At 41.0% G+C, this 24,210-nt stretch overlaps 1 protein-coding gene across 2 annotated transcripts in view; it reads right to left on the bottom strand.

The window, feature by feature from the left end:
- Nucleotides 1-23,984, bottom strand: part of LOC149227449 (uncharacterized) — a 350,746-nt gene extending 326,762 nt beyond the window's left edge. The window contains exon 1 of one of the 2 annotated variants that reach the window (XM_089377795.1): nucleotides 23,559-23,984. In XM_089377795.1, coding sequence (XP_089233921.1) covers nucleotides 23,559-23,903 — 345 coding nt within the window. In that variant the 5' untranslated portion in view covers nucleotides 23,904-23,984. The remainder of the gene's footprint in view (nucleotides 1-23,558) is intronic. The other variant, XM_089377794.1, reaches the window with a different exon arrangement.
- Nucleotides 23,985-24,210: the final 226 nt, after the last annotated feature.

Here is a 24,210-nt window from a genome sequence, read left to right as displayed (position 1 = left end):
ACTCCATCTACTAATCCATCTGCCAATCTGTACTATCTCTGCCATCAATGCACAGCTCTGCACTGCTTTGCTGAACTATGAAGAAGAAGAAGTGATCGAGAATGTATCATACCATTCTCTACTTACCCGAAGTCAGCTCCAAAAAAGAGTGTCTCATCCCACTCTTACACCCGAAGTCAGTTCCAATTAATTCCATATCAATATCGGTCATCCTCACATAGGGAGTACGGTACACGATGCGTCCATCAGTAGTACTATGGTCCCTATCCTCATTTCCCTATTCATTGGCCAGATGAGAGGTACTTCCCATGAGTCCCAAACTGCATGGATAGGATGTCTCAGTAGGAGAAGGATGAACCACTCATCCTGCCTACATGTCACAAAGGGGTATCGCAAGGGAAGGCTGAACCACTCACCTTGTACACAGCAAACCACTAGGGGAAGACTGAACCACTCACCCTATGGTTGCTCATTACTCCAAGAAGTACCCCAAGCCCCCTGGAGCTCCCAAAGCTCAATGTCCATCTCATATAGGACCCTCATAAGAGGGTCACTCCACGACTCCAAGTCGTTCTCGGAAGGCCAAGAACTTGACCTTCCCCAGGGGCACTATCAAAATATCGGCAACCTGCTCATCAGTCCCAATGTGATGGAGCTTTATTGCTCCTCGTTGTACCATATCCCGGATAAAGTGGTACCAAATATCTATATGTTGGAGCGATCATGAAACATGGGATTCTCTGATAATCGGATCCCACTCTGGCTGTCGCAGAGGATCATCGTGGCATCCAACACATGTCCAAAAATCTCACTGAAGAGCTTCCTCAACTAGACATCTTCACAAGAGGCCATACTAGCAATTATGTATTCGGCCTCGCCGGTGCTCAAGGCAACCAATTTCTGCTTCCTTCTCATCCAGGATATTGAAGCAGAACCCAAAGAAAAACAGCATCCAAAAGTGCTCTTGCGATCCACCACACTGCCAGCCCAATCAACATCAAAATAACCATGCAGCGTCACATCTCCGACAGTGTATCTCAATCCATGAGTGATTGTGCCCCGAAGATATCTCAGAAGATTCTTGGCACCAATCCAATGTATGATGAGGCTCAACCATATATTGGCTCAATATATTAACTGCAAAACATATGTCCGGACGGGAGTTCACCAAGAACATCAGTGCTCCTATGGGTTGACGATACTCAGAAGCGTTTCCGAATTCAGGTCCAGCAGCACTACCACATAACTTCTTAAAGTTAAGTTCCATCGGAGTAGTCACAGGCTTGCAGTCCACCATCCCAAATATTTCCAATATCTTCACAACATATTTTCCTTGAGAGAGGAAAATTTCACATGGCTTTTGCCAGACCTCCAACCCTAGGAAATAGTGCATCGGTCCTAGGTCCTTCATCTCAAATTCAGCAGCCAAATCCCTCTTACATTTGTGAATGAAAGGGTCTACACTTCCATCAGCTCCATGCTTGATTTTGTAGAGTCACTTAAAGGTGACAACCGATTTGTCCTGGGGTCTAGGGACCACATCGCAAATATCCTTCTTCATAATTGACTCGTATTATTCATTCATAGCATCCTTCCATACTTGTTGCTTCACAGTTTCTTCAAATGATGAAGGCTCATTTTGAATGATAGTGTTCATGACAGTCAAGTATCCTTGATACCTGTTCGGCTTCTTGCTTTCACGAAAAGTCCCCCTTGGTGCAATATGTCTCTTGGCATCTTCGAGAGTCTCCCTAAGTCATGAGGGTCTCCTCTTGGATGTAATGGCCAAAAACAATAACCAGAACTGAATTACAGGAAAGCTAAAGATTTTAAATTTGTACTTACCTCAACTGCGGTTGATTCTGCTATTGAACTGGTGTCGTTGCTGATGCTGTGGCTAATTTGATCCAATTTCCGGGAAACCAATTCCTCCCAGCCAGACTGAGCAGATGACTGCTCAACCCAGTAAGCTACTCGTAGAAGCTTACTGCACCGTGCCCAGAACCTCAGGCCGGTTAAAGCTCTTCCACTGGTAATTCTTAGTCCTCTGGTCTGAACTCCTAATTTCAGCTCATGCCCTCCATTCTCCGTTTATTTTCCCCTGTGATCGATTCAGATTAGTGATTTTATAATTGCAGGCTTGGCGGTGGCCACCCTCCTGCCTACGGCCACCGCTCTTCTTCCTCCTGACACGCCTCCGCATGCATTTCATTATCAGATATTGTGCTTTACTCATATTTCATGTTTGCGTTACCTCTTTACGTAAGGTTTGATATTTTATATCCCCTTTTAATATAAACTTTAATTTTATGAGGTTTAATATTTATATATATTTATAAGTTTAAACTTTATATTTATAACAAAGTTTTATTCATAATTATTTTTAGTATAAAGTTTATCAAATCAGTTTTTAATATAAAGTTTGGAAGGGTTATTACATACACTCCCCCTTCAAAAACTTCGTCCCGAAGTTAGATTTCAAAATTTTGTTTTAATGTCAGGAGATTATAAAATTAGCGTTTTAGGTTTATGATTTTAAATGGATAATTCTTACTCAGGTTCCCAAGCTATTCTAAAATCATCCTATCCTTCCTAATCTCTTCCGCTCCCATCCTATCCGTCCTCTACTGGAGTATGCTGTGGCGTCAGTTTTACTGATCTAACCATTCATAACTCTAAGGTGACAGCGTCGGTTATACCGACCTGATTCTCAGTAGGCATCCGGCAGTCATCATCACACGTCTAGGGGAGCGTGACTCGCACAGTCCTCCCATGACTCCAGGGTCCGAAGGATAAACGGTGGGTAACACCTCCACCCCTCCCAGTAAAATTTGGGCTAATACCTTATCATAGAATCACTTTGAGCTTTAACTGTTCTGAGGTTCTGTCATCACGTGGTCATCTCGGAAATTGGATCATTTATCTGCAATCATACACTTACCCATGCATTTGTAAAATGTGCATCAGCATATTCAAAATAACTTATGTGTTATTTACATATGATACTACAGCATAACATATTTTGTCATATTCTATGCATGTATTTTGACTTTCATTTAGGATGCATTCACTTCCTGATTGCTATCCCTTTGATCATATTGACATAATTAAATAAATCAGATCTATATTATCTTAATTTCTATCAGAAGAAAATTATTTAACGGCCTTTAACCTTACTTTGACAACTATAATTTAGTAAAACGAACCACATATATCATTTTGGTATCCATGTACCAGCAGAAATTAAACATATATTAAGTCACAAAATTTCACGTTTATCTATAATCATTCAAAATGTTCCTGAGTCTCTGATTGCAGTGAAGTAAATATATACAAGACATAGTTTAAAATTTTTTTCAAAATGGACATAAAGTAGGGTATCTCTGACATATGTCCTCTGTATTCTCCCAAGTTGTTGATCCAGGACTATACTTGTCCCATTGGACCTTAACTTGGTCCACCTGGCGGTTTCTCAGCTGTCGAACTCTACGTTCTAGTATACGTAACGGTTCGACCGTTATGACTCCCTCGTCCGATACCTGCAATTCTTTCCACTGGAGGTTATGGGATAGATCAGCTATATAATGTCTTAATACAAAAACATGAAATACATTATGAATTCTATGCAGGTGAGGTGGCAGGGCAAGACGATAGGCAACAGATCCCACTCTTTCCACGACTTTAAATGGCCCAATAAATCGGGGTGATAACTTTGTCCCTTTTCCAAATCGAATAGTACTTTTATTTGGCTTGATGCGGATGAAAACCTGATCCCCTACTTCATAGTTCCTGTTTGTCCTATGGGCATCAGCATAACTCTTCTGTCTATCTTGGGCTTCCTTTAATCGTTGTCTAATTTGTTTTACTTGCGCTTCCATTTCATGGATTAATTATGGTCCTATTATCACTCGATCTTCTAACCTGTCCCAACTTAACGGTGTTCTGCAAGGTCTGCCATATAAAGCTTCAAATGGAGGCATCCCAATCAAACTGTGGTAACTGTTGTTGTATGTGAATTCGACTAAGGGTAAATACTTTTCCCAGTGTGATTGCTGATCCATCACATACATTCGCAACATGTCTTCAAGTACTTGATTTACTCTTTCAGTTTGCCCATCAGTCTCAGGATGGTAAGCAGTGCTTAAATTTAGCTGAGTACCTAAGGTTGTTTGCATGCAAGTCCAGAATCTGGAAGTGAATCGCGAATCTCTATCGGATATAATCTTCTTAGGTACTCCATGAAATCTGATAATTTCATTTATGAATACTCGAGCTACGTCAGCAACATCGTAAGTATCTCTTACCGGAATGAAATGGGCGCTTTTTGTTAATTTATCCACCACTACCAAAATGGCATTGTGTCTTTGAGAAGTAAGAGGTAGCCCAGTGATGAAATCCATAGAAATGATCTCCCATTAGACATAGGAATGTCGTGGGGTTGTAAGAGGCCCGCTGGGTGACAATGATCTGCCTTTACTTGCTGACATTCCAAACATTTTGCAACAAATTGAGTGATATCGCGCTTCATACCTGACCAAAAGAAGAGTCTCTTGGTATCCGCATACATTTTCCCTACTCCAGGATGAGCACAATATACTGCTCTGTGGGCTTCCCCAAGGATGGTATCTCGAAGATCTTTATCATCAGGAATATACATCCTTCCATGGAATCGTAAGATTCCGTCGTTTTCTAATTCATATCCCTCAAATTTAGATTATTTTGTCCTATTACCTTCAAGACTTGCTCTCACCTTTAAATACCAGTTGTCTTTTATAAGATGATCCAGTACTCATTGTCTTAAGTCCACTTTAATGGGTATGAGAGAAAATATCCGAGGTCTCCTGCTTAAGGCATCGGCTACTACATTTTCTTTTCCCTTAATGTATGATATTCCGAAGTCATATTCACTTAGGAATTCACTCCATCGCCTTTGCCTGGCATTTAAGTCTCTTTGGGTGAACAAATATTGTAGACTTTGATGGTCGCTTTTAAGTGTAAAATTTCGTCCCACTAGATAGTGTCTCCAAATCTTTAAAGCTAGCATTACAGCGGCCAATTCTAAATCGTGAGTAGCATAGAGTTCTTCATGAGGTTTTAGCTTTCTGGAAGCATAAGCTATCACTCCCTTATCCTGCATCAATACTGCGCCCAGCCCTTGCTTGGATGCATCAGTACATACCGTAAAGTCTTTGCCCATATCAGGGACTCTTAGGATTGGTGCACTAGTGAGTAGTCTTTTTAGTTCAGAGAATGCTTTATTACATTCCTCGGTCCATTCATACTTAACACCTTTACGCTGAAGGGTTGTAATTGGCTTTGCGATTTTGGAGAATCCCTCCACAAATCTTCGGTAATAACCGGCTAAACCCATAAAGCTTCGTATCTTATGTGCATTTTTCGGTATTGGCCCTTCCATGATCACTTTTACCTTCTCAGGATCTACTGAAATCCCTTCACTTGATATGATGTGACCCAAATAATGAATCTTTTCCTGAAAAAAAAGAACACTTGGATAGTTTTCCATATAACTGACGTTCTCTAAGGCAGGACAATACTATCCGCAAATGATCTTCATGCTCTTCTTCATTCTTGGAATAGATGAGAATATCATCTAAAAAGACTTGCACAAATTTATCAAGATATTGACGGAAAACACTGTTCATAAGATTCATGAACACGGCTGGCGCATTTGTTAACCCAAATGGTACCACAGTAAATTCATAATGTCCAAAACGTGTCCGGAATGCAGTCTTAGAGATATCATTTTCAGAAATCCTTAGCTGATGATACCCTGATCGAAGATCAATTTTTGAAAAGACAGCAGCTCCTTTCATTTGATCGAAAAGATCATCGATTCGCGGCATAGGGTATTGATTCTTTACTGTAGCTCGATTCAAGTCTCGATAATCTATGCATAATCTTAAGGATCCATCTTTCTTCTTCACAAAAATTACAGGAGCGCCCCAAGGTGAGGTACTGGGCCGAATATGCCCTATATCGAGTAGTTCCTTCAACTGGATTTGCAATTCCTGAAGTTCTGGAGCTGTCATTCTATAAGGCGTTTTAGAGATCGGTTGGGTACCTGGCTTTAATTCAATAGTGAGATCCAATTCTCTTACCGGGGGTAATCTAGGTAGTTCCTTTGAAAATACATCCGGGAACTCGGCTAACACCGGATATTGTTCTAAGGATGGCCCTTTTTCTTGGCTTACTTCGTGAATTGCATAAGCCTGACAACCCTTTCTTAAACAACGCTTCACCTGCATTGCCGAAATGTAGCGTAAAGAGACTTCCCTCTTGATTCCTTGAATTTGGATTACTTCTCCCTCATCATTTATGCCCAGAATCCTTTTTCCATAACAGTCCACCCAAGCTTGGTGAGCTTCCAGCCAATCCATACCTATGATAAGGTCATACGTTCCTAAGGCTGTGACATAGACTTCCAGTTTAGTCGAACGGACCCCTAGGTCAATTTTGCATTGATCCACACTCAAGCCCACGGTTTGGAGTTCTCCTGAGGCCATTTCCACTTGGTGGAAATCATTTTGTCTACGAGCTGCCAACCCACATTTGTTTAATGCATATGATGAAATGAAACTATCGGTGGCACCAGTATCAAATAAAATTTTGAGTTTTATACCATTGATAATACCTGAAGATTCCACTACAGTGGATTGATGGGCTGCTTGGTCGTGGTTGACTACTGCATGAATTCTATGATTACCTCTATTAGCTGATATCGGCTCCTTCCTAGTCCTATGCAATATATTCGATGAAGCTTCTGGGCAGTCACGCTGGAAATGCGGTCCCCCACATCCCCAACAATTGATCTGCGCTGATCCTCTTGAATCAAGGTGTGAATTTCTAGAGAACGAGCCGCGTCCTCCCATGTTGATTCCTCTCGCACTCCTTCCTCTACCGGCAGTCCCTCGCGATGCCCAAGGTCTGGTGTTGGACGATTCCGCGGCTATAGTGTTTACTGCCATGGGAACTCTTGTCCCCACATTTGGGGTAAACCTGTTACCGTAAGGTGGCCTCGAGCTACCTCCTCTAAGGAAGTTTCGGGGAGTCTTTCCTGTGAATCCTGATTGGATAGGCCCTGTTGGCTCCATATCTCTTTTAATTCCAAGGTGTTCTTCTGCATAACGGCCGCATTCGACTGCCTCGGCTACTGATGATGGGTTCCACATGCTTACTAAAGCTCTGATGCAAGGATTTAACCCAAAAATGAAGCGTTCAGCTTGACGTTCATCAGAGTCTAAGTAGTGAATGTATTTTACAAGCTCCATAAACCTTATCTCGTACTCTTCCACCGTTTTATTTCCTTGAATTAATGTATGGAAGGCTCTAGCTTACTGTTGTTGAAAGTATGGGGGTAAATACTTTGCGCGGAACCTTTCCTCAAATAGTTCCCAAGGGACATTATCCGATGTAAGGTGCAGCTGCCTTTCCAGATTTCCCCACCAAATCAAGGCACTTTCCTTTAGTTGAAACACAGCAATTTTTGTTTTTGCTGAAGACGAATATTCTCTTAACCTAAAGCATCTGTTCATTCCTTCCAACCATGCTTCAGCGCGTTCACCTACTCGTCCTCCTGAGAATTCTGGGAGTCTGATTTTCTGGAGCTCCCTAGAAATGTTCTCTTTCGATCTTTCGGGCTCAAAATTCTTTGGTTTCGTTGAACTGGTGGCTACCTGCTGAAATTCCTCTTTGGTTTTAGCCTTAGTTGTTTGCTTTAATGTCTCCAATAAGGCTTCCAAAGAGTTCATTATCACAGTCAACTCTGGCGCTGGGGCGTTTGATGTTGACAATGGTCTTGGTGGTGACGAAGGTGATGGGGATGATGATGGCGACGGTGGCGGCATTAATGGTGATGATGCTGCCTGGTCACGTCGTCGTCGCTCATACGTCCTTACCATTGTAATGGTTCCTGAACAAAAAATAAAATTTCTATAAAAATTTTGAGGTAGACAATCGAATTTAACACATAATTTTCTTTTGCAACTTCACATTCGTAAACGGGTATAGTTTTTCTATTTTTATCCGCTAGGCGGATCTTACTGGTACCGAGGTCAAGGAGGGTGGTCTCGCGACCTCCTTGGCCTAATGCAGGGTATTCTATCCTAATATGAAATAATGCAGAAGTGTATGGTTTATTAATGCCTAGGGTAGATCATCCAAAATTAATTATTAAGTAACATTTGCAAATTAACTATTTTAAATATGAATTATCTCGTTATAATGAACATCGTCAACACACCTATCATGTCTCAAACTATTACCTCTACAGACGGACACACATAGTTATAATGTTGAATATGTTATGTTATACCAAATAACATTTTAAACATAGCACAAAACTATATGGTATTTTTAAACGTATATGGTATATTAATCATATACGGCATACTAAGCATAATTATACTTTTATATAAAAATAGATTACTGAAAATTATACTAATTAAACGAACCAAACCTCCATTAAACTATTTACATTAATTTGAAAATAATTAAATTTAAGCTTGCCCAGCAAGTAATTAAGACATTACTATATTACAATTTTTTTTTTTTTTTTATCAATCATCCTTTTATTTTATTTATTACATTATCTTATATGTCTTTATGTATTGTATTTATTATTTACTTCTTATAACTCTGTATATTTTATCCCATTTCTTACTCTTACTTGTATTTACTTGTTTAATATGATTATATAACCTATTATTGTACATTATTATTTATATTATTTTATATTTTAACTATATACTTGCCACATTATCTGTCAACATATACTTAAAATATAAAATATTTTTAACATATGTTATTCACAAAGGTAATATATATATAGTTAGAATGCCAGCGTCGTGGTGTTTAGAAATTAAGTTTTAAACCAAGATTAAACCCCATTCGAATACTGGAGTATAGGGTCCACCTTATCTACCATTTAACGTAGCCGCATAGTATATAAGTTATATACATATGTATATTGCACAGCTCATTACTGCTATACGTCAACACGTCAACGAATATTTATCCACGGGCCAGACAAGGAAGAAAGTTGACGTATGTCTCGGCTTCCTTTCACGGGTCACTAGAATCATGACCCTAGTTATCTTGATGAAACGTTGAGGCGGTGACGAAGAATTTGATGCTCCACGCATATTTGAGTCTAGTAAATCCCCATTGACAATATACGAACAGTGATGAGATGTTGCACGATATGGAGGTTTCAAGTTCACTCCACAGTCCAGTTTCGACACCGACGCTGAGACAGTTGCATTAAAATAATTCGCTGGACCATAATTCGCTGGAAATCGAGTTCCTATGTCATTCTTTAATTTATACACAGCACCCTACAATCTAATTTCCCCCAAGGGTTTTGCACTGGAACCGAACACTGTACGCACGACCTGGCCTGCTGTCAAATTCCGTTTCGACAGTGGCCGTCAATTGATACAGGGTTTTTTTTTTAAATACTACTCAGGCTCGGTTGCCTTGTCAGCTATCTCTTTAACGAGATCCGGATACGAATAAGGGCATTTTGGATTTATCCAAGGTTTACATTTTTTAAATTAGGGCCTAATTCACAGTATTGGTTGGCAACTGCAGACTGCACAGTACAACACTTGCACTGGTCGTGGTTTTTCCGTAATTTCTTCTTCTATTCTAACTAACATAACCCTTCTTTGCTGAATTTAAACTTCCAAAGACAAGGAAGAGGTTTTAATAATAGCAGGTAAGCCAGAAATCTGAGGCGCAATGGTAGCGCATCTGACTCCAGATCAGAGGGTTGCAGTTCGATACTCAGAGGGTAGGGCAATTAAAACATGGGAATAACCTTACGTACGCAGAGTCAAGGAAAAATAATTTCCTACCTCTGACGACATTCCAACAGAAAATTTGACAGATAAAATTCAGTAGAGTTACATAATGCGTAGGGCCGGTAAGGTCGAAAGGGTTTGAACAAGGCTCTGATACCATCTGTAATGGCCAAAAACAATAACCAGAACTGAATTACAGGAAAGCTAAAGATTTTAAATTTGTACTTACCTTAACTGCGGTTGATTCTGCTACTGAACTGGTGTCGTTGCTGATGTTGTGGCTAATTTGATCCAATTTCCGGGAAACCAATTCCTCCCAGCCAGACTGAGCAGATGGCTGCTCAACCCAGTAAGCTACTCGCAGAAGCTTACTGCCCCCGTGCCCAGAACCTCAGGCCGGTTAAAGCTCTTCCACTGGTAATTCTTAGTCCTCTGGTCTGAACTCCTAATTTCAGCTCCTGCCCTCCATTCTCCGTTTATTTCCCCCTGTGATCGGTTCAGATTAGTGATTTTATAATTGCAGGCTTGGCGGTGGCCACCCTCCTGCCTACGGCCACCGCTCTTCTTCCTCCTGACACGCCCCCGCATGCATTTCATTATCAGATATTGTGCTTTACTCATATTTCATGTTTGCGTTACCTCTTTACGTAAGGTTTGATATTTTATATCCCCTTTTAATATAAACTTTAATTTTATGAGGTTTAATATATATATATATATATATATATATATATATATATATATATATATATTTATAAGTTTAAACTTTATATTTATAACAAAGTTTTATTCACAATTATTTTTAGTATAAAGTTTATCAAATCAGTTTTTAATATAAAGTTTGGAAGGGTTATTACATTGGAGGAGGAAGGCTCATGAGGAGGAGGATCTATAGGATCCATAGGTTCATCAACATCAGGCATTGTTTCGTCCTCTTTTTCACCCTAATTTCTGGGGTCAGCTTCTTTGTCCTTCCTTAGGATAGGAAGGTCGTTGATCTTCCTGAGGGCCATATCTTCGTCAAAGGTGACATCATGACTTATCTCAACTTCTAGCCACATAAATTCTATATCCCTTAGAATTTTCACTATAGCCCACAAAGATTCATTTCTTCCCAAATGCACCCAATTTACTTCTTTTCTCTTTCGGCACATGAAAATATACGGGACTTCCAAAAATTCTAAAATGAGAGACATCGGGTTTCTTACCAGTGAACACTTATTCAAGAGTCTTGGAGTCCAATGCTTGATGAGGGCATCAGTTTTGAACATACACGGCAGTATTTGTAGCTTCAGCCCATAGGAACTTCAAAAGGCCTTGATCATGAAGCATGGCATGAACTGCTTCTACAATAGAGCAATTCTTCCTTTCAATCATACCATTCTGCTCAGGAGTGTATGGCGTTGTAGTCTCCCTCTTAATGTCAGCTTCTCTGCAATAATCTTGGAAGAGGCAGTGGAGAGGGCCGATATAAGATAGTACTATTTTTGCTTATTGTTAACAACATTTGATTCTTCATACCTAGAGTTCCTTGATTTATTAGAGGGTCGACCATTTCCTTGATGTCCCGCATTCCTTTTTCCTTTGCCATTGGACCTGTCATTCCTTTGATCGTTGTTGTTGAAGTTGCCCCTGGAATGATTGTGATCATCATCATGTGATGTGTCCCTTCTATTTGGACACTCCCTTGCATAGTGGCCAAACTTATTGCAAACAAAGCACCTGCCCTTCCTTCCTCCCTTAGATCTAGGTTTTCCATGGAAATGACCTTCACACCCTGCATTATTTCTCATTTTGGCATGAGCGGAGAATGCAGTGGGGTTGCTTCTATTAGAAGGCATTTCTTGCTCCACCATTCTTGTTTCTTCTTGAATGCATCTCGACATCAATTCTTCAAACCCTAGAATTCAATCATTGTTGAGGACGGTGGTTCTAAATACATACCACTCAGGTGGGAGTCCTCCAAGGGTGGTGAGAGTAAGTTCCCTGTCAAGAATGACTTCTCCAATCGAGAGTAGATCATTCTTGATCTCAGTAATCCTCAAGAAATAGGATTGAATATCCTTGTCTTTGCCCTTCTTAATATCCTTCAACTTGTCCTTGAGAAATAGAATTTTATTAGCATTACTAGCCTTGAACATGCCGACCAACCTGTCATAGATCTCCTTGGCGGTCTTCAATTTGGAGATGTAGGCCACCAGATGCTTGTCAATGGAATCCCTGATAATCTTCTTTGCTTTGACTACAGCCCTATTGTACTTGGTCTTCACAGCAGCGGGTGCATTTGAAGGAGGTTCATGGATTTTACCCTACACATAGTCTATCACTTCCTTTTCTTCCAAGGTCAAATCAAGAGACATCTTCCATCCATGATAGTCAGATTTATCATGGAGTTTGTCTTCAGCCGAGAAGTTGGATAAGGGACCCATTGAGCCTTTTGTCCTTGTCCAACTGTCTTTGGTGATTGCTCTTTCACTCTTGCTTAGGCATTGTCTTCACCTCACCTCTGATACCATGTTAATTTTGTTGAAGTTTCTAAGTCTAACAGTTAAAAACCCTCCATGCACTTTACTAATTTATTCCTTCCTACTTGTTCTGTTAATTAACAAGTTATTTACCATGTAAATACTGAAAATAAATACAAGTGCATGCTCAACACATTACAGATCATCAACTGAAGGAAACAGAAACAAGCACACAAATGACACCGTTATTTTTGGACTAATGTCCCTGGAAAAACCCAATGCGGGAAAACCGGTGCAGCTATCTGAGGGTTTTATTGTTAAGCAGTTCTTTTCTGAGTACACTGGGTGCCAAACTAGCTGACCTGACAGAGATAAAAACTATGGCAGCAATACCTCTCTTCAGAAACAAATATTCGGAAAGCCTACTCCACGAAATCCCTCTCCAGTGCAATCTGAAGCCCAGCATCAGCCCTGCTGGCCTCTGCGTCAGCCTGCTAAGGCTCTACGCAACCTCTCTGGCTCTCTACGTCACTCCTGCGGGCTCTGTGTGGATGACGCAGGCCCTTCTGGCTCTGCACAGACTCTGCTACCTCTGTGTGGCTCCCTCTAGCTCTGCCTCTGCCTCTCTCTGCTTCTGTGTTGGTCTCTCGGCACTGTCCCTACCTCTCTGCCTCGTACTCACTGCCCCTCACTGCAACTGATCACTGATTCTATCTCTCTTCGCAAACCTCGCTCTAGAGAATAGAATGACTGATCACTCTGGTGTGTTCTCCAAGTGACCCTCAAGCCTCCTCTTATACTTTTCTCGTTGACAAATCAATGGTCAAGATTAAGTCCCTAATCGACGACTAAGATTAGATTTGGCATGATCCATGTCTTTTGGACCATTCTAACACAGTTTTATATTAATTCACATTAATATTTTAATTTCCCTAAGTTTAGACTTGGGGACTCCATTAAAAATATTAATTATTTTAATATCTCCCAAACTGTTTAGAATCTGCCCAAACCCTTTCTGGGTATTGGAGATCTCATGTGCCTTGGCCTCACCACCAATTTTTGTGGCTAGAGCACATCCGATGCTACCCCAAATCAACAAATTTTAGGCAACAATGGTATGTTCTATGCTTTAGAGCAATTTTACTTCAATTTCTTTATTAGCCCAGTACCAATATTCAGATTAGCAATCACTTCAGCATGATAGTAAAATGCAGATAGAACATAAACATAAACAGTAGAAGACAAGCCAAGACAAGAGGACACAAGATGTGGCACCAGCCAGGGGCAAACCCCAATGTGGGGAAACCCTTGATCAAATCTTCTTTGTCTTCAATAGTTCAGCAGAGAGAGATAGTACAATTTACAAATCTGATAATTTATAACAGCAACAAAAGAGCCCTAACCAGAAGAGTCAACGTTGGTAAACAGGGCAGATTTGACCCTCAGAAAATCGATCAACTTCAACCTCCAAACAGCAAGATAAAACATCCCTCAAAACAGTCAAATTCAGCCCAGTCAAAGTCTGGTCAAACAGCCCACCTGCGGTCAGCCCTAGCTGCAGTTAACGTTTAGCATTGATTTCTATGCCCAAAAATGCGGCCTGCCCAAATAGGGATAGCCCTGACAAAAACGTAGTCAAAGGAGGTCAACGCATGCTGGTCAACGCTTGGTCAAACTGTCCAGAAATTCAATCTACTGAAATTTCAGCCTCCTGAAATTTCAGCAACCTGAAATTTCGAACGTGTGGAGAGAGAGGCCCAAAAATCCATACCCAATCAATGAGGAGAGAGAGAGAAGTGTGAAGATGATTGTGTCCAAATGAGGTTAAGGCATCATGTATTTATAGCAAAACGTTGAGGATGAATAAACGTGATTATCGGGCTTCTGAGCCTACATAAGTTTGTTGGTCGACCTTGACAATTTGTCCATAATCAAAATAAATTCATAACTTCATTTGTACATGTCGAAATCGGATGATCTTTAGATCAATCCTACACCTCTCGGAGAGAGCAATCCAAGAAAAATATCAACTGTCATAAATAAGATGACCCATGTGGAGATGGCCCTAGTTGCCAATTTTAACAAGAACCTATACTGGGATTTTTTTCAAAGTCTTATCATACGAAATTTTGAGGGACTTTTCTTGTCATTTGCTCCAAAGAAAAAATTACTTATCTTCAAATTTCAAGAGCTTATTAACTAATCAAGGAGCGGAGTTGTACTCATACTTCCTTTGATTTAGCATTTGTAAAATTGTGAATAAATGTTATATATACAGATCTAACCCTTGTATATAAATTTCATTAATTTTGTATATATTTGCTTCTCACTAGTCATATGTCTTGATGCTCCATTGATGATTACCCAATCGTTCTCATCTTCAAATGTGCCAGTAAGAGCTAAGAATAGTCCTTTGTCTTTTGTAGATGTCTTGGTCATATCATTCTTGAAAAGTAGGAGATTCCACAATGCCTCGATGCCCTTCTTGAGATGACTTGCTACCATCGAAGACTTCCTTAGAAACTTCTTCAAGGGACTAGTGATCTTCATCATGCCCTTAGCCAACCTTAGCTTTGAAAGCATGTTGAGAAATCTATAGGGAAATGGATAGAATGATTTCTCTTTAGCTTGATAATTGTTTGTGATATCTTTTTACTTTTTCTTATTTATTAACTTCTTCTTGTATTATTATGTTATTCTTGTCATCAAACAACGACCAAAACAAGAAGATCAACAGCACACAAGAACACGGGATATAGGTTGCAAGCCAGGGCCAAAACCTCTCCACTTGAGAGGAAAACCCACAAATCTCTTCTCTTCTTATAGATTCTTCAATTGACGAATTCCAAGACCTCTAGACCAAGACCAATACCTCTCCAAGACCAAGTTTGACCTTCTTGATGATGTGCTTCCTTTTTCCAAGTCAAACCCAGTCAAATCTCTTCCAGTAGCACAACTTTCACCCCTAGCAACAATTTTCGGCCTCTATTGCATGTCTGAAATTTTCGGCCCTCCCAGCGAAAACTGCTTCCACACGTGTGAGCTTATTTCGGGTTTCCAAGACTTCTTGAGACCTTTGCTTGACTTTCTCCTTCTTCTAGGGCTTGAAGATGACCTAATGAGCCTTCCTTCGACCTTCTTTCTGCACTTTCTCCAAGTTCATGTAAAAAAATTTGAATCTTTACAAACATAAATCCTACTGCAGTTACTGGTTTAACATCTCCTACTTGTTATTTCATTCAACAAGTTATTTAATTTATAAGCAGTGATGAAAAACACTACTGCAAACTACACTGACATACAGATCATAAACTGAAACAATAGATGAGACAAACACATAAGGGACACTGTTATTTTTGGACAACACATCCCCGGAAAAACCCAATGCGGGAAAACTGGTGCAACAAATAGAGGGTTTGTATTATGAAGCAAGCAGAATCTGAGTACAACAGATTGCCTCTCACACCGGCTAACCTTTCAGAGAAATCACGGTAGCAAGAAATACATACGAGGGTTTACCTCGTTCTCCAAGTCACAACTGATCCACTGAGTGGCCTAACTTCGGCAAACAATGCGAAATCCCAGCGCAATCACTGCTTGGGCCAGCGTCTTGCCTCTAGGATTTTGTGTCACCCCTTCTGCTGAATCGATTTGCTAGAGGAAGACTGTTGTTCAGTCCTCCCGGCTCAGAACCTTGCTTCTCCAGAAAAATCTCGGACTTTTGACGAATACTCTGCACTGCCACTGCAAGAGACCCTCCTGGCTTGCGTCAGCACTGCTTGAGCCCCTTCCTAGGCTGCGTAAGCCTCTACGCTACCTCTCTGATGCTATTGTTGCCTCTCTGCTTTTGCTTCTGCCCCTCTCATTGCAACTCAAATCACTAGTTCAATTTTCTCAGCAAACCACGCCCCAAAAAAATTGAATTGATTTGATCACTCGGTGTATCTCCAACTAACCCTCAAGCCTCCTCTTATAGTTTTCCTGTTGATGAATCAACAACGGAGATTAAGTCCCTAATCAACGGTTAAGATTAAAACAGACTTGATCATCGTATCTTAGAAGGTTCTCACCCATATTTTTATTAATACCCATTAATATTCTTATTTTCCTAAGTTTAGACTTAGGAACCCCATTAAAAATATTAATTATTTTAATAACTCACAATCCGAGTGGAATTTCTCCAAACGATTTTTGGGTCTTGGAGATCTTATGTATTCTAGCCCCTCCACAAAATTTTGGAGCTAGAACACATCCGATGCTACCCCAAATCAACACTCCCTCTTAGCGAGGAATGTGCTCTAGCAATACTTCCCAATAGAAGTATCACACTGATCCATGGCATCGGTCCTTTGTGTTGCTGATGCTTGGCTTGTTTCCCTTCATCCACTGCACTGTTGCATCCTGTATTGTTGCCCATGACACTGCCACTATCACTGCTACATTTGTACTACAACTCCCTCTCAATATGTTGCATCATGTTGCCCATAGCACTGCCACTGCTAACTGTTGCACTGCAACTCAGTTGTTGAGAAATAAGCAACTGAAAATCTACCCAAAGGCTGACATGTTGGTCAGTCTGGCTGCCTCGTGATGTTGAAGCTACCTCTGTTGCTAATCTGTGCTGACCCTCTGCTGCTACTGCGCTGCTGGAATTTGCTCTGTGCCTCTCGCACTGCTGCAATCTCCATTGCGCTGCTCTAGACTCTAGCACTCTAGCTCTGCCACTGTCGCTCCATCATCCCTTGCACCAACTGACTCCCGTCAATCTACTACTGTCATTAAGGGCTCCCGTAGCTGCATGTGATCCAAGAGTTTGGGCACCTCAAGGATCCTGCCCCCGTGTAGTCCTCTCGACTATAGCTCTATGTCGCCCCACCTCTTCTCTAGAGGTGCATGAACACTCATGGCACAATCCTCGTCATCATCCTCCTTATCAGCTTTCGTTGGCGCAGCCTTCGAGTCAGACTTCTCTTCCTTGCCCTTCTTCCGAGGGCACTGAGTGGTGAAATGTCCCAGTTCCCCACATCTGAAGCATCTGACTTTGGTTATGTCTTTCTTTTTCCTCTTCTGCTACCCTTGTTGTCCCATTGATGCGAGAGTTGCATCCTCCTCTTCCTCATTCTTGACTCTGACTCCTTTGCCGCTACTTCCTGCCTTGGTTAATCGCCTAATCTCTTCCTATCGAAGAGTTGCCCACATCTCCTCCCAACTGGGGAGAGAAGCCCTGCCCAAGATGCTCTGGACAAAGGTCTCCCAATCTTCAGTGACTGCATTCAGGGCAATCTTGACCATGAACTCAGGATTTGGTGTAGACCCCACGAAAGTCAGCTGGTCTTGAATCCCTTGCAACCTGAGAAGGAAGGAATCGATTTCTTGTCCCTTCTGCATTTGAAATTGTCTTAGTTGGTTCTCAAGCAACATCTTCCGTTGGATGGAAGTTCCCTCATACAAGGTGGTCAAGGCCTCCCACATCTCCCTTATTGTTTCCTTTTCAGCAATATGTACGACCACATGATCCTTGACCCCGTCCAAGATCATGCACTTCGCCTTTGCTTGAGCCTCCTCGTATTTCTTGAGAGGATCAGCATCGACCAGTATAGCAACCACTTTCAAGGCATAATCCTTTATGCGATTCTTGTCCAAGATTGCCAGGATCCTGGCCTTCCAGATGACAAAGTTGGATCCAATCTGTCCTAATCCCTTAGTCCATTGACTGCCATCTCTGCTCAAACAAGTATAGAACAGGTTCTCTTCTCCCTCTCTCGCTACTGCCCCAGCAAGACTCAGATCTGGATTTCTTTGGCGCTAGAAATCCTCTAAGGAATAAGTTCCTTCTAGACTCCCTTTGAGTCCTGATTTCCTTCACGGAAATCCTCCCACCAAATAATGTCAAATCACCACTTCTCCAATCTTCCTTCGCTGCTGCTCAGCAGCCCGGACCTAGATTTCTTTGGCAAGAAATTCGTTAAGGCAGTGACTCCCTTTACCTTGGTTCAGTCTCCTCAGACATTGTTCTACAACAACAACAACAGCATCCCACCAGCACCTTAGATCAGATTTGCACTGCTCCTTCTGCCCCTGCAACTGAAGAATCTGAGCTCCTCCAGCTCTGCGCAGTCACTACATGAGCTAGATTAGCTCCTCCTGGCCACTACATCACTCCTTCCTAGTCCAGAAAGATGGCATGGCTCTGCGTGAGCCTGATCTACCCCTCTCTGCTTCTGTGTTGGCCCAGAAGACTGACGCAATCACTACGTGGGCTCATCCCAGCTACTGTGTCACCCTCTCCTGGCTCAGAATGCTGACGCAGGCATTACGTGAGCCTTTGTGTCACCTTTTCTGCACTGCATTACCCTTCCTCTGCGTTCTCTAGCTCTGGAACAGCGCTGTCACTCGGGGTAGCTGCCTCTCTGCAGCAGATTTGCTGGATCTCCCAACTGATGGCTTCAGTATCCTATGATCTGCAATGCTATGATACCATGTGAAAATTTCTGAATCTTTACAAACAAAAACCCTACTACAATTATTGGTTTAACATCTACTTGTTATTTGATTCAACAAGTTATTTAATTTATAAACAGTGATGAAAAACACTACTACAGACTACACTGACATACAAATCATAAACTGAAACAATAGATGAGACAAACACACAAAGGACATTGTTATTTTTGGACAACAAGTCCCAGGAAAAACCCAATGCGGGAAAACCGGTGCAGCAAATAGAGGGTTTGTATTATTAAGCAAGCAGAATCTGAGTACAACAGGTTGTCTCTCACACCGGCTAACCTTTCAAAGAAATCATGGCAACAAGAAATACATACGAGAGTTTACCTCGTTCTCCAAGTCACAATTGATCCACTAAGTGGCCTGACTCTGGCAAACACAATGAAATCCCAGCGCAATCACTGCTTGGGCCTGCATCTTGCCACTAGGAGACTGCGTCACCCCTTCTGTTGAATCGATTTGTTGGAGGAAGACTATTGTTCAGCCCTCCCGGCTCAGAAGCTTGCTTCTCAAGCAAAATCTTGGACTTTTGACGAATACTTTGCACTACCACTGCAAGAGACCCTCCTGGCTTGCGTCATCATTGCGTGAGCCCCTTCCTGGACTGCATAGGCCTCTACGTTGCCTCTCTGATGCTATTGCCACCTCTTTGCCACGTACTCTTTGGCTCGGAACTCCTTTTCAATCCAAATCTCTGCTTCTGCCCCTCTCACCGCAACTCAGATCACTAGTTTGATTTTCTCAGCAAACCACGCCCCAGAAAAATCGAACTAATTTAATCACTTTGTGTATCTCCAACTGACCCTCAAGCCTCCTCTTATATTTTTCCTATTGATGAATCAATGACCGAGATTAAGTCCCTAATCAATGGATAAGATTAAAACAGACTTGATCCTCGTCTCTTAGAAGCTTCTCACCCATATTTTTATTAATCCCCATTAATATTTTTATTTTCCTAAGTTTAGACTTAGGAACCCCATTAAAAATAATAATTATTTTAATAACTCACAATCCGGGTGGAATTTCTCCAAACGATTTCTGGGTCTTGGAGATCCTATGTATTCTAGGCCCTTCACAAAATTTCGGAGCTAGAGCACATCCGATGCTACCCAAAATCAACAGTTTGATCCTGCAGTAGCAAAACCCTAACCCAGCGGCAGAATCCCTAGTCTCTTTTCTTTGCACGTGTGAAGAGAGAGAGAGAGAGAAATTACCCAAGCACTCGATCTTCATCCTTCTTCTTCCTTCGCTAGCCTCTTTCTTCTTCTCCTTCACTTGCTTGATGAGAGAATAATTTGTGCCTCTAGGAGGTCGAGTTCCCTCCTATATATAAGCTTCCAAGGTGGACAAAATACCTCAAATTAGGTCGACTTCTTAGCTGGTAGGCTGACTTGGTCTTGGAGAGAGTTTTGACACTTTTAAATACAAACATAATAATTTTTACAAGTTACAATGTGCCCGATGGGATCTTCAACATATGACAATGACTCTTTTGACTTCTTGACCTAGGACAAACCCTAGAAGCTCTTAATGGGTGCTTGACCTCTAAAATAAAAGACCTTGAGCATGAAACCCATGCTTCAAAAATACCAATAATAATTTTTCTTTCATTTTATAATATACAAGAATCAAAAGTACATTTCATATTTATGAAGACCGAACTCAGTTACACATTTTTCAACACTCTTGTTTGAAAAGGTTGAGATCACAGTTGCCATAGTAACTACAAAAGTCACTGAGCGACAGCCAAGTAAGGCCACTGAACTCCATTGGGGAAGTCATTTACTCTAACACACAATTCCCCCGTCCACTTCTGCTTTGTTTTCCTCACTCACATACTATTTAGTCATGACTCTGTGCCATGGAAATAAAAGTTGTTATGCCTAATCAAGAAGACCTTGAAAATGGTATTGCCATCCATTATTTGTGTTTATGAAAAGATAATATTAGCAAAACACAGTAATACTCTAAATCCTAACAAAACTATGGTCAGCCCATATAACTTGCTACAGCACACGTGTATACCAAATTTCAGTTGTCAATGAAGATAGGGCTTCGCATCGCTTCTAAGGATTAGAATCAGTTGCCCTCGCAAGGGTTTGGCCTCACTTCAATAAACAAAACCCTTTTGACTCATAAAAACCCCATAGCTTGTCATTTGTACTTGCCAGAAAGAAGAAAAGACATGCTATCTGTCTGTTTTATTCTTACTATTTGCATCAATAAGTTTCCCAAAAGCCAAGAATACTTACTTCCACGAGGGCATTTCAGTAGGAAGAGGAATATACCCATTTGGTGGGTCTTAAAAATGTCTGCACGAGAGCTTCCACCACACCCGTGCCCCCCACCCTTTTTCTTTTGCACCACTCTGTAAACAAGACCATTCAAAGCCAGGGTAGCCTTCACCTCTTTTGATTTCCATGGCTGCTAAAGGGGGTACAAATTAGCTCTAGGGCCTCCCCGAAATTGGGTAGTGCCAATTTGCCCCTTTGCAACAGATTTAATCTCCAACAAAGTGCAAAGGTCCGAGTGAAGGAAGTTGGAACCAGATGATGGCCAAGTATGAGAGGAGTCAAACAAATAAGCATTGACAGTGGGGACACTGCTAGCACGGCTAGAGAACCTGATAGAATGTAAACCAAGTAGTCAAAATTTCACTATGGAACGCTCAGGAATAGTTATTCCAGAAACTTGAAAAGTTGCAGTTAGTGGGGAACCTGATTGCCAAGCCCCCAACTGAAATGCAGTAAAGCACCAAGTATGGATCCAAACAAGAGATAAGTGGATGACAAGATTCAAAACATGACAGAGACAAAAAGCAAATATGAAGAAACCCAAGGAGGTATCAAAATTGATTAAGGCGAGAAAGAAAGTATTTCAGGAAATTGCAAACTGCCATCACACGCAAGATTTCCATAACTAAGGAATTAAAAATTTGGCTAAGTATATCAGCCTTCAAGAAAGCATTACTTGAGAAGGCAAGATCTGTCTTAGGCTTTGGGAACCCGAACAGCGGCTGTGACTGCACTTTCAACCCCCAACATGTGAAATTCTCTAAGAACTCCAGGAAAGTGGATATCAAGGAACATCAAGCCTTCAGCCTTGTTAAACATCCAATGGACAATTTTCCAAGTGTCTAAATGTTTAAGTGTTGGATGAGGGAAGAGACAATTACTGAAAATTATTACAAGATCATTGAAATGAACTCTCATCATCAAGAACCCAAAAAGACGTAAAATCACCAAGGTGCTGAAATGGAAAGAACAATAACGTACTCAAAGAAGTATGTATGAGTCCCTCCGAGAGCAATGAACAAGGTACAAAGAAGTTTAACATGTGTGGCATTCATTGGACCACATTTATGCATAAGGTAGAAACCCAAACAAATGCAAGCGTGCGTGCACTGTGCAGTGACTCGCAATGCATTGGCATCCCACTACTTCAGGCAGTTGTTCCTCGTATAGTTCCCAAAAATATTTGGGGAGTGAAGGAGAGTGCACTCAAAGTCCAGATCTCATCTACCGCACAACATAACAAGGTTAGAAGAACTTGCAGAGATCAACAAATATTATTCAGGCAGAAGAAATAATGACTATACCATATAAACTTATAAAGTGACAGAAACGGGCTTCCATTTCAAAGCTAGAAACCTTCTCCGCTGAACTTCTCTATGACATGTTCAGATGAATCGGCTACCATCATGGCACTTCCGATACCTGATGTCAAGAGACAAGACACCTAACTTCTGAATACAAGACAAACTTCCCCTTCCGATTCAGAGCTTTTTTCAAACAGTTCAACTACCCATCATTCAGAACTTTTGTCCGACACCTCGCAGAAATACCATTCAAAAGTTTTCTCATATACTTCTCATCCACACCAAACCTAATTTTCCTTTAAATTCATGCAACGCACCTCTCCAGAAAGAGAAAAAACTGACAAAACCTTCCCAGTGATCCCCGGCTGAACATTCCCAATCTACAGCAACTGTTTCCAGGTTTTTGTTAGTGATTTTCTATATTTTTATGTTTCAGCTTTTATGGTATCCTTATTTTGGCACTATTATTTTTCATCCTTTTTATTTTTCTGCATTGCAATGGACTTTTGTACAAAAACAGGAAATGCGTGGAGCACACGCCACTCCCGGCTCCGAGTTGAATACTGACTGGAGGTTCGACGCAAGCTCGAATCAGCGATTAAAAAGTCTTCAACTTTAGGGACGATTAATTTGACTTTTACCATGCACTGTTTTACTTCGTGCAGACGCTCTGCTCTTCATCCGACCGGCATTTCACTCATCCCACTCACCAATATGAACACTGTCAGGCTTCCCGATAGAAAACAACTTACACATTTGCCTTTGGTGCATTCAAATGTTGTAAAATCAAGCACATATATATAGTTTAGAATAACCAATGCTGTAAATTCCTGCAGTCTAGTATATTAAGCTCCGATTAAGCTCTCGAAATGTGGGACTTCAATACTAATCCTTAAGTTCCAGGTTTAAGAACAATTTGTGTTTGGGATAGTAAATTGCATAAATCCAGAAAATAATACTTTTGTGACTGGAATTATTTCTTCATTACAATATTTCACAAAATAACAGAGACTGTGCTGCAAAAAGTGCTGCTTGACAAGTTCTCAGGCATTGCAAAATGGCATATTTCAACGTGAAATTTTCATGCAAGACTTGTGAGTTTAAATAAAATTTCGTGATCGCATGCAACAGCAGAAGAAATGTAGTATCCAAAAGAGAAAAACTAACCAGTGCATTGAAAAGAGTGGACTTCCCCACATTGGGCAGGCCAACAATTCCTGTCCTCAAGCTCATACTGATTTTGGATGAGGAAGAATATTGTCTGCGCCATGCGTTTTCTGGTACAATGATTCCTGAGAATGACAGGGATGATAAACGAATTGATTTGGTGTCATCAGCAAGTGCTTTGGTAAAGGATGAGCACCAACGAACTTGTGTCGACCCCAGTGGCTTATGGGTTGGCTTTGGAAAAGCACGAGAGGAGCAAGGTAGAAGCACCGATATGGGGAACAATATGATATTCGTCTGATGGACTTGAAAATGAGAACGACACGATGCTGCAATTCCCTTCATGCCTGCTCCTTCCCACCGCACCCACAACCACACTGGCAATTGGCAATACCAAATCCACACATGTTATAACCATTCCATTCATGTAAATGAAGTAACATTTTAATTGGACAAAGTTTTATGATTTAAACCTCGGTTTAACATGCTACAGTTTTCCTTTAATATGTCTATTTAAAATTCAGCATTATATTATTTTTTAAGGTTGTTAACTTTTCATTAAAACTCCACTTTACAAATCACACTCCCTAAAATAAGGTATTTCAATATATGTATATTAATTGCATTTATTTTAGGGGATAGGTATGATGTG

The sequence above is a fragment of the Pinus tabuliformis genome, chromosome J, assembly GCF_031772625.1.
Source record: "Pinus tabuliformis cultivar Carrire ecotype Pingquan chromosome J, CPIR1, whole genome shotgun sequence".
Taxonomy (NCBI): Eukaryota; Viridiplantae; Streptophyta; class Pinopsida; order Pinales; family Pinaceae; genus Pinus; species Pinus tabuliformis.
This window is presented reverse-complemented; position numbering and strand designations above follow the sequence as displayed.